This window comes from Borostomias antarcticus (assembly GCF_949987555.1).
Source record: "Borostomias antarcticus genome assembly, chromosome: 1".
Lineage (NCBI taxonomy): Eukaryota > Metazoa > Chordata > Actinopteri > Stomiiformes > Stomiidae > Borostomias > Borostomias antarcticus.
The window spans coordinates 11,399,680-11,414,361 of NC_140234.1; the positions used below are offsets into that span (position 1 = coordinate 11,399,680).

The window sequence follows — 14,682 nt, forward strand, 5'->3', positions numbered from 1 at the left end:
AGAAATGTCGACCGACATTTAGCATTTATACTTCGGCGAAGTGTCTGATCACCTCCATGGTAACTCGCAGACGCGCGGCTGATTGATCCGTAGCAACGAACGCGCCTTCTATCTAGCTATCCAATCACAGCTGTGCGACGAAAGCTACGCGGTCTGCGACCTTAGAAAGTTTGGTCGGTGCAAGACACCCCTGTCCCACACAAAAGTGTCGTCATTTCTGTCTGTCGACACTTTCAAAAGTGTCGTACGACGAAGTATAAATTGGCCTTTACTGTACACATCCATTCAGCTCGACTCAAAAGGAATTCAACTCGACTGGACTCGACTCTGTAAGCGTGGATGTGTGGGAGGCGAACAGAGAAGCAGAGAAACTTCCCAGCAGCCCCTGTGCGCTGGTCCAGTCCTGTATTAACAGGCAGCGCTGACTCAGCAGCATCCTCGTGACCGCCGCTGAGAGGTAAACAGACAAGGATGCGTTGCCGTGACGCCGGCGGACCGCAGGTGGACTCTGGACCTACAGAAGCCGGTCAGGACGAAGGCTCCGGCGATGATGACGAAGGTCTGGACCGTGTCCGTGTACATCAGGGCCGCCAGGCCTCCTGGGAAACGACGACAAGCATCATGAACACTGGCTTCGGGTAAACGAACGTTAGTCAGCATACTGCAATGCATTATGGTCCATTCTCCAGCAGCAGGTGTTACTGTACCTGTGACGGTGTAGAGAGCTGTGATGGAGAGGAGAGCAATGACGGCTACATAGATGTTCCATCCCAGCGCCTGCTGGATGAACACCGCCCCAGAGAACATGTCCACCTGCACAGAAACACAGACGGTTCCTCTCCAGGAACTACACCTGACCGCTTCACTAAAGAGACAAGCCAGGGCCTTTTCACTTGCGTCGGCATGCAATCAAACTGACCGACGGCAGTAGATGCCAGACAAACTAAAACGCCCGAAGAGAAGGTCCTATAGATAAACAGATCGGATCTATGCTGGGGTTAATTAAGGACTCACAGAGATCTTGGTGAAGATGTAGAGGAAGAGAGATATGACAGAGAGGTAGAGGTTGATCCTGGTCCCTCCAAACCTCTTCTTCAGGTACTGAGGCATGGTGATGACCTGGGAGACAGACAGACAGGCAGCATGGAGGACAGGTAGAAATCACACCATGGACCTACCTACCTACCTGCCTACCTACCTATCTACCTACCTACCTGCCTACCTACCCACCTACCTATCTATCTATCTATCTACCTACCTACCTACCTACCTACCAACCTACCTACCTGCCTACCTACCTACCTACCTACCTACCTGCCTACCTACCTGCCTACCTACCTACCCGCCTACCTACCTGCCTACCTACCTACCTACCTACCTGCCTACCTACCTACCTACCTACCTACCTGCCTACCTACCTACCTACCTACCTACCTGCCTACCTACCCGCCTACCTGCCTACCTACCTACCTACCTACCTACCTGCCTACCTACCTACCCACCCACCCACCCACCTACCCACCTACCTACCTATCTATCTATCTATCTATCTATCTATCTATCTATCTATCTATCTATCTATCTATCTATCTATCTATCTATCTGTCTATCTATCTACCTACCTACCTACCTACCTACCTATCTACCTATCTACCTATCTATCTATCTACCTTCCTATCCGCCTACCCGCCTACCCACCTACCTACTTCCCTGAGGTCCAGGGGTGACATTTGGTCTTGTCAGTCCCAGACAGGGCTACCCAGCTCCCAGTCCCAGACAGGGCTACCCAGCTCCCAGTCCCAGACAGGGCTACTCAGCTCCCAGTCCCAGTCCCAGACAGGGCTACCCAGCTCCCAGTCCCAGACAGGCCTACTCAGCTCCCAGTCCCAGTCCCAGACAGGCCTACTCAGCTCCCAGTCCCAGTCCCAGACAGGGCTACCCAGCTCCCAGTCCCAGTCCCAGACAGGGCTACCCAGCTCCCAGTCCCAGACAGGCCTACTCAGCTCCCAGTCCCAGTCCCAGACAGGCCTACTCAGCTCCCAGTCCCAGTCCCAGACAGGGCGACCCAGCTCCCAGTCCCAGACAGGGCTACTCAGCTCCCAGTCCCAGACAGGGCTACTCAGCTCCCAGTCCCAGACAGGGCTACTCAGCTCCCAGTCCCACCAGTCCCAGACAGGGCTACTCAGCTCCATACTGTATGAGAGCTCTTCTAAGAGGTCACTGGGTTAACTCACCCCTGCAGTGAGGTACACGGGTACAAACAGCCACCCCAGCAGGAGCACGATGAACAGCGCCTGGCGGAGGAAGAGACAGAAGAAGAACAGAGGTCAAGACCACAAGACGGTTACACTGGTACAGCCTCGTCGACCCCGCCGGACCAGGCGTGTCAGCGCTGGGTCTGAGACCAAAACGGGGTCTCGGGATCTCGGGGTCTCGGGGTGGCACTCACATTCCACTCGAACGCCCCCACGGCGATGCCACTGGCAGCCCCAGTTCCAGCCAGGCCCACAAAATGGCCGCTGCCGATATTACTGGCAAAGAGGGACGCGCCAACCTGAGGAAGAACGGGGGGGTGACTGTTCTACATACACACAGGGGCGAATTCACTAAAGCAAATTGCGCCCGCTAATTGCACCATAATATTGCGCGTCAGTTGCGCCCGCTATGTGCTCCGTTTTAAAAACCTATTCACTAAAGATATTGCGCTAATAATATCCCAGCGCAAACACGCCCATTCGGTGTTTGCGGCTGAGTGCAATTTGCTGCTGATATAGGAAATGACTATAAATACTGCGCATACTGCGCATAGGCTACAACTCGTATGCATATCATTGGACGATGGCAGACAGAAAAAGAAAGATACGATTTTCAGACAGCGAACTTGAAGGCCTCACGGACGAGGTTCAAAAACATGTCTCACAGCTTTCGGCAAAAAATATCACGACTGCAGCAAAAAATCATATTTGGGGTTTAATTTCCCAATCAGTCAGTGCCATTTGTGTGTGTAAACGCGGAAGACTGCAAACGGAGGTGGAATGATTTAAAAAGACGAACAAAGGAAAAATTGTCATTTTATGTTATGCAAGTTGCAGCACGATGATCTGGCATACTTTTGGGGGAGTGTATAACATTGCCCCACCGGTACGATCTAGGCATCTAAACGGCTTTTCAGGATTCCAAATGTGCACTCAATCACACCGCGCGTCCTGATGTGAGCCCAGTTGTACGCCGCCTCTCCAACGTTGGAAGGATTACGCACGGGAGTCATCATCCATGGCTGAAGATGATACCTGCCGTCACCTATGATACAAAAGCAAAATATTTTCAAGACCATTCAAATAAAACAAATATTGTGTAGGCTATGTTTTTATTTATTTATTTATTTATACATATATCGGCCCCCAGCCGTTCAATGAACAGCTAAAGGGAATGCGCAGTTTCGCGTATAGACTATTATACGCACAGTTTCGTGCTATGTAGGCTATTATATTCATTGGGGGAGCTTGGACTCGCTGGGGACGGGTGGAGAGACGCATAGTCAACTGAGCCTCCCCAGACGCGACTTCATCCTCCAGTTGGCTGAAGAGCTGCGCGCTCTGGTGTCCAAACAGTTACCGCTGTGGTTCTAGTGTTAAATCAAAAAGTGACCTTCTTCTAAATATTCTCTCACGAACAACATGCCTGGCATTGCGATGCCTTCGCCTCGCAACAATCACTGCTGCCATGATCAGCGGACAGGCTGGCCGCGACACACCCCTTGCGCTTAAATACCACCACGTTTCTGAAAACGGTATTAATTTCACTTTAACTGCGTGAGGCAATTTGCGCCGATGTTTGTGAATTGGGCGGGTTTTGCAATAATGTTCATTTGCATAGAAAGGGGAACATTCTCCGCCCATATTACCTAATTTAAATATGAGCTAATAACACCGGCGCAGAGCAACGCAATGACGAACGCAACGCAGTTAACACCGTATTTCACCCTTTGCGAGGGCTTTGTGAATAGCAAACATAATTTTTGACTTATTTGCACAGGCTTTGCGTCAGGAAAAGCTGCGCAATCCTTTAGTGAATTCGCCCCACAGTGTCGGTATACAGTTCTATATGGTTTGTGACAGGTGCTTCACTCACTGGCCACCACGTCATGGTACGACCTGCCAGGAAGTATCCGCCCACCGTGCCACGATTGGTCCGGAACATTGACTGACAGACAGGACAACCATAGGATGCTCTACCTCATTTTGGCATATTATACTATACATGGCAGTAAGGGTGGTGTATAGTGTGAGACAATTGACGCGCACACGCCTGTGGACTCACCCAGATGCCGACCCCTATGACCATCACAAAGTATCCGACGATGACGGTTATATCGGCGGCGTTGTTGACGGTCGCGTGGGCGGACGGCGGATCAGACGACGGGTCCTCCATGTCCCAAACCAGGCTCCTCCTCGGACTCCTGATGAAAACTGACCACTAATGCACTCACTATACTCTCTACCAGAACAGGGTGTCCACCCAAAACACACACTAACTGATGACAGGCAAGAGTGTCAGTGAGATACTGTTTTGGTAAAAAAAACGAATTTAAAAAGACACTTTCTACAGACAGGTAGAGCATAGGAGGACGTGTGAGACGACGACACCTGAGTGAGAGAAGGAGTGAGAGTGAGGGAGAGGAGGAGTGAGAGTGAGGGAGAGGAGGGAGAGTGAGGGAGGAGGGAGAGTGAGGAGGAGTGAGAGTGAGGGAGAGGAGGGAGGAGTGAGCAGGGGGGCAGCTAGCTGCTCAGTGAGACCTTTGGTCTCCTGACCAACAGGCTGAATCAGGGTTTTATTAATGACTTTACTAGTTAATGTCTAGTCTCCACTTACTGTTCAACACTAGTTTCACTCTACTGCTCCTGCAACACTACGTCTCTCTCTTCCTCTCTCTCTCCCTCTCCCTCTCTCTCTCTCTCTCTCTCTCCCCTGCAACTCTCCCCAGCAGTGTGTCAGTTCAACACTACGTCTCTCTCTCTCTCTCTCTCTCCTGCAACTCTCCCCAGCAGTGTCAGTTCAACACTACGTCTCTCTCTCTCCCTCTCTCTCTCTCTCCTGCAACTCTCCCCAGCAGTCAGTTCAACACTACGTCTCTCTCTCTCTCTCTCCCTCTCTCTCTCTCCTGCAACTCTCCCCAGCAGTGTCAGTTCAACACTACATCTCTCTCTCCCTCTCTCTCCCTCTCTCTCTCCCTCTCTCCTGCAACTCTCCCCAGCAGTGTCAATGTGTCAGTTCAACACTACGTCTCTCTCTCTCTCTCCCTCTCTCTCTCCCTCTCCCCCGCTCTCTGCCTTTAGCTTAACTCATTTGTCATCAGTGAAAGTAGTAGACTAGTTGAGGAAGGTAAAAACGATGAGATAAACCATTAAGCAAATAATCCTTTAATCAATTGATAGCATGGCTGTCATCAAAATATCAATTTGCCTCTCAACTCAAAAACGTTCATCTCTCTTTCTTTAGGGTGAGGGGCGGGTGATCAGATGCTCCTCTTTGTTTTACAAACAGAAAGTCATTCACTGCCCAACACACGCGCACGCACACACACACGCGCGCATTTGCAAACTGTACACACAAATACACACACACACGCTATACATATCTCACACTATTTACACACAAGTCTAACGGAGGTGTTCAAAGCAGGGTGTGTAAAACTGCCCGTCTTAGAAGCGTATAGCCCTACGACAGCCTTACATTTAGTATAAATTCAAAATCAGTCTGATTGGTTTTCTAGTGAAGTAGTCTGACTCAACGAATGTAGGTTTTCTTTATTCGTTAATCGGTGGTGGTAAAAATCTGCTGTCCGCCCAATCAGATTCAATCCAGACTACGTGAAGCAACGACGACCTAGCAACCGCGCCGCCGAGAACGATTGTGATTGGTTTAAAGAAATACAGCGTTTTGATCCCCCTCTCCCCGAATGGTAGAGTCCAGACAGACCTTTCTCCAGCGCTGGCACCATGTAAACGAAGTGTGGAGAGGTCTGGCTACACAAGATTACAAGTAAAGTAGCCGCTGGGTGACCTAAGAATAAAATCTAACTAACTTAAGATGAAATATCAGGCACAGATATGTGCTTTGGTATTGGGATGGGGGTAACTTGGGTAAATCAGTGACTTCTAAAACCACACCTCCTTTGAGATACTCAAATTTGATTGGAGATGGGTTCAGGGGTGGACGGGGAAAACTATTTGAATCAGGTCAGGGTCCCATTGGTTCTTGGACCGGACGAAAGGTTGAATGAGGGGGTCAAAAGTTCACAGTGACATCACAGAGCGATCCTTTGGTGGACCTGGGCTGATCACCGGAGCAGATCCTCGTTATCCCCGTTCAAATAAATAAGCTAAAACTCATCATCCACTGTATCCATTCAAACACAACATACAGTCAGTTCACTGGAGGTGACGAGGCCGAGGATATGTGCAATACGGACCTCGTGATCCACCACACCCTCACTGAGGATTCGGTTAAAAAGGGAGACTTCTAGCCTCGTGACATCGTCCTGATCTCACAAGCTCACATTATGTTTCTCAGCACGAGTCAGTCTGGCAATGTTTAATAGAAAGATAGTGTTTCTCTGCTAGAGATGGATGTCATTCAAAATGATTAGCAGGCGACTGGCGCTCAAGCTCTTCCCCGACCCATTCGAGAGATATAGCTGTTGAAAACGTAGCAGCATTGACACCAAACTCCTCAAGAGCATGATGTTATGATTTGGTGCTAATCTCGGGTCTTCATCAACTAAACTGGACAGGCCAAACTGTGGCCAACAGCACCAACGGATTTCTATTGAGCGTGGCCGGACTCTACCTGTGTAGAGAAACGGAACGAGAGCTCGCAAGATCAGGATGGTCTCACGAGGCTAAGCTAATTCAGCCATTTAAAAACATCTAAAAATCTATGTCAACCGGACTGACAGCAATGCACTTAAAAATATTAAAAACATAAATTACCATGAGCACATTCAAACACATTCCTTTCTTAAAGGAGTCGAAAAATCATGTTTAGCCCTGTTTTAAGGTTACTTATGATCATATACAATGGTTCAGATCAAAACGTTGACAAAACTAGCACTTTTGAGAAAGTTGATAATTGCTCTACCACCGTTTTGGTCATACAATGGATGTGGGTGAGCACCTTGAAAAATCATTCAAAAAACATGTTAAACTCTCGATTTCAAAGACAAGAAGTGAAATTGAGAGTTGAACATGTTTTTGAATGATTTTTCACGGTGCCCACCCACATCCATTGTATGACCAAAACGTTGGTAGAGCAATAATCAACTTTCTCAAAAGTGCTAGTTTTGTCAACTTTTTGATCTGAACCATTGTATATGATCATAAGTAACCTTAAAACAGGGCTAAACATGATTTTTCCCTTTACTACTCCTTTAACTCATTATAGTGAAGAAGGACTTTAGCCTATTTGTTATTTGTATTGTGGCAAACTGTGGTTGGTTACATTCAGATAGAAATGTTCCTATTCCCCAATCCCCACTCTCTCTCTCTCTCTGTGTGTGTGTGTGTGTGTGTGTGTGTGTGTGTGTGTGTGTGTGTGTGTGTGTGTATCTGTCTGACCAGCCGTTTCAAGTCTCCCCACGATGTGCTGTGGTTCTGTCAGGTCATAGTTCTACTCGATTGGTCCCTGCCAGTCTCATCATCATCATCATCTTCATCCTCATCGTCATCTTCATCCTCGTCGTCGTCGTCGTCGTCGTCCTGGTTCTTACAGTCCTCCCGCGCCAGCCTCAGTCTGGACAGGATGTGTTTCTTGGGGAACTTCAGGGTGGTGCATCCGAACTGGCTGACCCCGCCCGTGTCCCCCGGAAGCTTCTCCCGTCTCTGGACCCAGCTCCGCCAGCCGGGCTTCCAGCAGTACACGCTGTCGTAGAACCTCGACCCGTTCTCCCCCCCCAGCACGTAGATCCTCCTCTTCCACCTGGCCACGCCCCCCGCCGCGATCCTCCGAGGCAGCCCGGGGAACACCACGGGGCTGGGGGCGCGGTCGCTTCCCCCTCCGGCCCCTCCCCTCTCCGCTAGCACCGCCCCCGCCACCTCCCGCTCCATCCCGGAGCCCCGCCCCTCCCTGAAGAACAGCACGCGCCCGGTGGCGTCCAGCGGCTCCAGGTGGGTGTAGTTCCCGTCCACGAACTTGGTGGCGTCCCTCATGTAGCCCCCTATGGCGCAGACGCCGCCCCGCACTGCCACCCCTCCCGCCAGGCAGGTGGCGCCAGAGTCCAGCGCCACGCGGCTCCAGGAGTCCATCAGGGTGTGGTAGATGAGCACGCCAGCGTGCACCACGGCCCGGTTCTGCTCCAAGGTGGTCCCGCCCAGGAGATAGAGGCGCCCGCGGAGGCCGGCGCAGGCGAAGGAGCGCAGAGGGAGGGGCAGGCGGGGGCCGGGGGCCCAGCGCAGCGAGGTCAGGTCCAGGGCGTCGCAGGAGTCGAGCAGGGCGGAGCGGTTGCACCCCCCCAGGGCGTAGAGGGTCTCCCCGCAGCCCAGCAGGCCCAGCATGGCGCGGGGGTGCAGCATGGGCGGGCGCTCCAGCCAGCGGTCCAACACGGCGTCGTACTCGTGGACGGTGGAGGACACGGTGCCGCCCCGGAGGATGCCCCCGGCCACGAACAGCCGGCCCCCCGCCACCGTGCACCCGGGGCAGAGCAGCGAGCCCAGCGCCGCCAGCTTCTCCCACTTCCCCGAGCGCGGGTCGAAGCAGTCCACCGTGAAGTCCCTCTCCGTCAGTGTGTCGTCCTCGCGCGGCTTCAGGTCCACGCACACGATCTTCTTCTCGAACATCCCCTCGCGGGGCCTCAGCGGACCCCCCGGGCCCCCCGGCCCCTTCCCGGCCCCCGCCGGCCCCAGCTCCAGCCTCAGCCTCCTGGACTCCTCCTGGGAGAGCAGCCCCGGGCGCAGGTGGTGAAGCAGCGCCGGCATGTGGGCGTAGCGCTCCGGAGGCCGGTGCTCCGCCCAGCGGCGCGCCGCGTCGTACACCTCCGCCTCGGACTCCACGCCCAGGCGGTCGGAGCCCAGCAGGCTGCCCAGGGTCCCCTGGTCCAGGAGCAGGAAGTCCTTCTGGCGGGCGACGCTGGGGAAGTGCTGAGCGACCAGGCGGAGGGAGGCGCGGAGGAGGAGCTGGTCCTGGTGGGAGCGGGCCAGGGAGTACATCCCCAAGCAGTTGTCCACAGACAGGTGCTCGAACAGAAACCTGGACACACAGCGGGGGACAGAAGACGGACGTCAGAATTTGTCCATTAATATCAAACTTTTGTTGATCGTGATTGTCCATGAAATAAATTCAATCTTTCCTCAGAGAAACACCATCTTGTAAATCAATATCAACTTCTTAAAATACTTCCGGAAATCGTCGGGGTAGGCAGATGTCAGAGTGCTTCGTGTCTGCTGATAAATCATAAATTATGACGGCCATTACCTAGAGCACAGGTCCTGCAGCGGCATCACTTGAAGCCGATTGGCTGCCACAAACAGGTCCTCCGCCGTGTCCAGGGAAAGCCCCGCCTCCCCGGTGTAGACGAACTGGATGACCGTCTCCATGACGGACGGCGTCACCTCCTCCAGGCGGATCTCGGTGAGGCGGGACTCCACCAGCGGGCTGGTGAACATGGCTCTGAAGTACGGGCTCACCGCCGCCAGCAGGACTCTGAGAGGGAGGAGAGGAGGACGAGAGAGGAGGGAGGAGAGAAGGAGGGAAGTCAATTTGGGATTAGGCAGAGGAATTGAAGAGAGAGGGAGAGGGAGAGGGAGGGAGGGAGGGAGAGGGAGAGGTTAGAGGGAGAGGTTAGAGGGAGAGGGAGAGGGAGAGGGAGAGGGAGAGGGAGAGGGAGAGGGAGAGGGAGAGGGAGAGGTTAGAGGGAGAGGGAGAGGGAGAGGGAGAGGGAGAGGGACAGGGAGAGGGAGTGTTTATTTGCAGAGGGGGAAGTGAGATCCGATCACAAGTGGTCTGACGCATGTGTTCTAATGCCAGGTGTGAACCAATGTACTCTGTCTCACTTAATGTGTGAACTGGCGTTAACATGTTAACACATGTTAATGCCAGATCACCTAAAAACACATGTTAATGCCAGATCACCTAAAACACATGTTACGGTTAAACACACACACACACACACACACACACACACACAACACACACACACACACACACACACAAAGCACTGATACAGAGAGAAGAGAAAGCCTCACCTATGACACATGAAAACTCTTCCCCTCCACTAGGAGTGTGACGTCACACAGCTGCTGAGCATCCAGAAGCTGCTTCAGCCCTGAGAGAGGGGGGGGGGGGGCAGGGGGTTATCACACCTGAGAGAGGGGGGGGGGGGGGGGGCAGGGGGGTTATCACACCTGAGAGAGGGGGGGGGGGGGGGGGCAGGGGGTTATCAAACCTGAGAGATGGGGGGGGGGGGGGGGGGGGCAGGGGGTTATCAAACCTGAGAGAGGGGGGGGGGGGGCAGGGGGGTTATCAAACCTGAGAGAGGGGGGGGGGGGGGGGGGGCAGGGGGGTTATCAAACCTGAGAGAGGGGGGGGGGGGGCAGGGGGTTATCAAACCTGAGAGAGGGGGGGGGGGGGGGGGGGCAGGGGGTTATCAAACCTGAGAGAGGGGGGGGGGGGGGGCAGGGGGTTATCAAAACCTGAGAGAGGGGGGGGGGGCAGGGGGTTATCACACCTGAGAGAGGGGGGGGGGGGCAGGGGGTTATCACACCTGAGAGAGGGGGGGGGGGGGCAGGGGGGTTATCACACCTGAGAGAGGGGGGGGGGGGGGGGTTGGGGGCAGGGGGTTATCACACCTGAGAGAGGGGGGGGGGGGGGGCAGGGGGTTATCACACCTGAGAGAGGGGGGGGGGGGGCAGGGGGTTATCAAACCTGAGAGAGGGGGGGGGGGGCAGGGGGTTATCACACCTGAGAGAGGGGGGGGGGGGCAGGGGGTTATCACACCTGAGAGAGGGGGGGGGGGCAGGGGGTTATCACACCTGAGAGAGGGGGGGGGGGGGGGAGGGCAGGGGGTTATCAAACCTGAGAGAGGGGGGGGGGGGGGGGCAGGGGGGTTATCACACCTGAGAGAGGGGGGGGGGGGGGCAGGGGGTTATCACACCTGAGAGAGGGGGGGGGGGGGGCAGGGGGTTATCACACCTGAGAGAGGGGGAGGGGGGGGGGGGGGGGGCAGGGGGTTATCACACCTGAGAGAGGGGGGGGGGGGGGGGGGGGCAGGGGGTTATCACACCTGAGAGAGAGGGTGGGGGGGGCAGGGGGTTTATCACACCTGAGAGAGGGGGGGGGGGGGGGAGCAGGGGGTTATCACACCTGAGAGAGGGGGGGGGGGGGGGGAGCAGGGGGTTATCACACCTGAGAGAAGGGGGGGGGGGGGGGAGCAGGGGGTTATCACACCTGAGAGAGGGGGGGGGGGGGGGAGCAGGGGGTTATCACACCTGAGAGAGGGGGGGGGGGGGGGGGCAGGGGGTTATCACACCTGAGAGAGGGGGGGGGGGGGGGGCAGGGGGTTATCACACCTGAGAGAGGGGGGGGGGGGGGGGCAGGGGGTTATCAAACCTGAGAGAGGGGGGGGGGGGGGCAGGGGGTTATCACACCTGAGAGAGGGGGGGGGGGGGGGGGGGCAGGGGGTTATCACACCTGAGAGAGGGGGGGGGGGGGGGGCAGGGGGTTATCACACCTGAGAGAGGGGGGGGGGGGGCAGGGGGTTATCACACCTGAGAGAGGGGGGGGGGGGGGGGGGTTATCACACCTGAGAGAGGGGGGGGGGGGCAGGGGGACCAGGGGGTTATCACACCTGAGAGAGGGGGGGGGGGGGGGGGCAGGGGGGACCAGGGGGTTAGCACACCTGAGAGAGAGGGGGGGGGGGGGGGGGGCAGGGGGACCAGGGGGTTATCACACCTGAGAGAGGGGGGGGGGGGGGGGGGCAGGGGGAGCAGGGGGTTATCACACCTGAACCAATGTGAGCTTGTTCATGGGGGAACAACGTCCTTCATATAACCACCATCTGTGCCCCTACCCCACTACCGTCCAAGTCAGGCAGGTCATATAACAGGACGTAGACCCCCACCCTGACCCCCTCCCTGACCCCCACCCTGACCCCCTCCCTGACCCCCCACCCTGAACCCCTCCCTGACCCCCACCCTGACCCCCTCCCTGACCCCCTCCCTGACCCCCACCCTGACCCCCTCCCTGACCCCCTCCCTGACCCCCACCCTGACCCCCTCCCTGAACCCCTCCCTGACCCCCACCCTGACCCCCTCCCTGACCCCCTCCCTGACCCCCACCCTGACCCCCTCCCTGACCCCCACCCTGACCCCCTCCCGAGCCTCCTCTCTCCTCACCGTGAATGACGTAGTCCCCCAGTGGGGTGGTAGTGTCGTCAGGGAAGTCCTCCTCCTCAGAATCGCTGTCCGAGAGGGGCTCTTTGCCCCCCCCGTCCCCGTCCTGCCATGGCTGGGGTCTCCAGGTCACTGTGCCCCCCCTCATGGTGCTCATCTGACACACACATGCAAACGTTTAGGAGAGTTTCGTTGTCGCTGACCTGCCTCCTACTGGACACAGCTTTTAAACATCCATTTAGACATAATGTAACAGTGGAGTATGTGAACAGCTTGTGAAGCTGCAGTATATCACAGTCTTCGTGACCCCAGTCCTTAGTGTACCGGTCTCAACAGCTGTGCCTCGTTATCCAGCAGTGTAAACAGTGATTCAAATTACTCCACAAGAAGCTGATGCATGCAGTTTGAGGGGTTTCTCTGGTTTGATTGTAAAACTGTAATAACAATTACAAAAACAGAGTCACAAAGTAGGTCTAAGAAAGTTATAGCCTAGTCTTCAGTGTTATTTTGAAAGAAGAAATACAATATGGATAACTATTGATAAAACCTATGCAATTCAATTCTAGCCTGGCAATGTACACAAATGATAAGATAACACAATAAGCTAATAGAAGATAAGTACAGTATACAGTATACATTGAAATTATCTACAAACCTAGTATGAATTAGCTTCCATGTATTGATTTCTTATAACGTTAGCTAACTAAATAATGCTCTAACTTACTTATAAAGATATAAAGATTATAACTCCCAATACTTACAGACATTGCTTCTAGCAAACTCAATAAAAGGAGGATGGATGGAGAAAATGGCTAAAAATGAATAAATAACTGTCCAGAACATATATGATTCAAATAACGAAGGTGTAGCAACCCAAAACAAATATCCAAATCAACAGCTGACTAATTTGGACTAACAACATGGTACATTCACAAACGCTGACACAATATGCAGCAATCCAATGTTGACATAAACTTACATTGAAACTAAACCTCTTTGTCTTGGGTTTCTTGAACACGGGTCGCTCTGTCAGCCAGCCGGCCTGTGTCTACGAGCCTGCTTGTTTACGATCAGTCAAGAAGGCAGTTCCAGCATGTTGTCCAGTGTCCATCCGTGTGTCTCGTCCTCCGACCTCCTCGGTGCGCCTCTCCCGTCCTAGTGTGAGAGAATCCGGCCTGGGGATCAGAGCGCATCACGGATCACGGTTCTCAGTCTGTCCCGTCCTACTGTGAGAGAATCCGGCCTGGGGAGCAGAGCGCATCACGGATCACGGTTCTCAGTCTGTCCCGTCCTACTGTGAGAGAATCCGGCCTCGGGAGCAGAGCGCATCACGGCTCTGGTTCTCAGTCCGCCGCATGAGAGACAACAACACAGAGACAGAGACAAGACAGCCCGTTCTGCTGGGGGCTGCAGAATGCAACTGCTAGAAAAGCATCGGCCAAGACAACCACTTCCTTGTATTATCCCAGATAAAAGTCTACTATAGCATGGAATTTAGATATCTAAAACAGTACGGATTTAAAAAAAACTAGCTAGTTTAAAAAGATGTTGCAGCCCGACTTTACTCGGCCGCACTTAGTGAAGCCGCATTACCCGCAATGCAACGCTTTCACCTGTCTGATTGGCTAGCCTTTGACCGCAAAGCGGATGTGACGATTGTTTTGGACTGACTCGTGTGATGTCAAAACCAAAACTGGTTTGACAGAAACATTCTAAAGGACTTATTTAATGCTGATGGTCAATTACTTCGCTATGAAACTTTGGTGAAGGCATTTCCAGTCAAACCGAAATATTTTAATTTTGTTACCAAGTCTATTCCTAGTGGTATTTTAGAACTAATGAAGTCCTATAAGGAACAAGTTGAAGGTCTTGGATTTGAGTATAGGCCTAGGTCTACTTTTTATATAAATGGTATGGATTATTTTTTTTGCAATAAATGTACTAATATGCGTATTAGAGAATGCTTTCTTTTTGCTAAGAAAATAACTCCAAGAGGGAAATTCTTTTGGAATTCTCATTTCATGGATATTAATTGGAGGAAGGCGTGGCTTGTTCCCTTTAAATTCTTCATTACACATAAAATTAGAGAAGTTCACTTGAAAATACTACACAACATATACCCAACAAACATGTATAATGCTAGATTTTTGGATGTTGATGATAGATGTACTTTTTGTAAAACTGAACAAGAAAATATAACTCATATTTTATATGGTTGCCAATTTAGTGTAGTTTTTTGGGGAAAGATTGAGAACTACCTTCTATACAAAACTTCGCATGCTATTAATATTGAAGGGAA

At 53.2% G+C, this 14,682-nt stretch overlaps 2 protein-coding genes across 2 annotated transcripts in view; both read right to left on the minus strand.

The window, feature by feature from the left end:
- Positions 1–4,161, minus strand: part of slc5a2 (solute carrier family 5 member 2) — a gene marked incomplete at its 3' end in the record, with an annotated part of 11,253 nt that extends 7,092 nt beyond the window's left edge. The window contains exons 1-6 of the mRNA XM_084436989.1: positions 4,132–4,161; positions 2,450–2,554; positions 2,235–2,294; positions 1,015–1,119; positions 708–813; positions 519–599 (exon numbers count right to left, since the gene is read on the minus strand). Of these exons, the coding sequence (XP_084293115.1) occupies positions 519–599; positions 708–813; positions 1,015–1,119; positions 2,235–2,294; positions 2,450–2,554; positions 4,132–4,146 (472 nt within the window). The 5' untranslated portion in view covers positions 4,147–4,161. The remainder of the gene's footprint in view (positions 1–518; positions 600–707; positions 814–1,014; positions 1,120–2,234; positions 2,295–2,449; positions 2,555–4,131) is intronic.
- A 3,189-nt stretch (positions 4,162–7,350) lies between these two features.
- Positions 7,351–13,853, minus strand: LOC311314726 (kelch repeat and BTB domain-containing protein 8). The gene is given in 6 exon segments (XM_084445187.1): positions 7,351–9,243; positions 9,469–9,696; positions 10,239–10,252; positions 10,254–10,318; positions 12,387–12,540; positions 13,363–13,853. Coding segments are annotated over 5 exon segments (2,049 nt in total). The 5' UTR covers positions 13,363–13,853; the 3' UTR covers positions 7,351–7,655.
- Between the last annotated feature and the right edge of the window lie 829 nt (positions 13,854–14,682).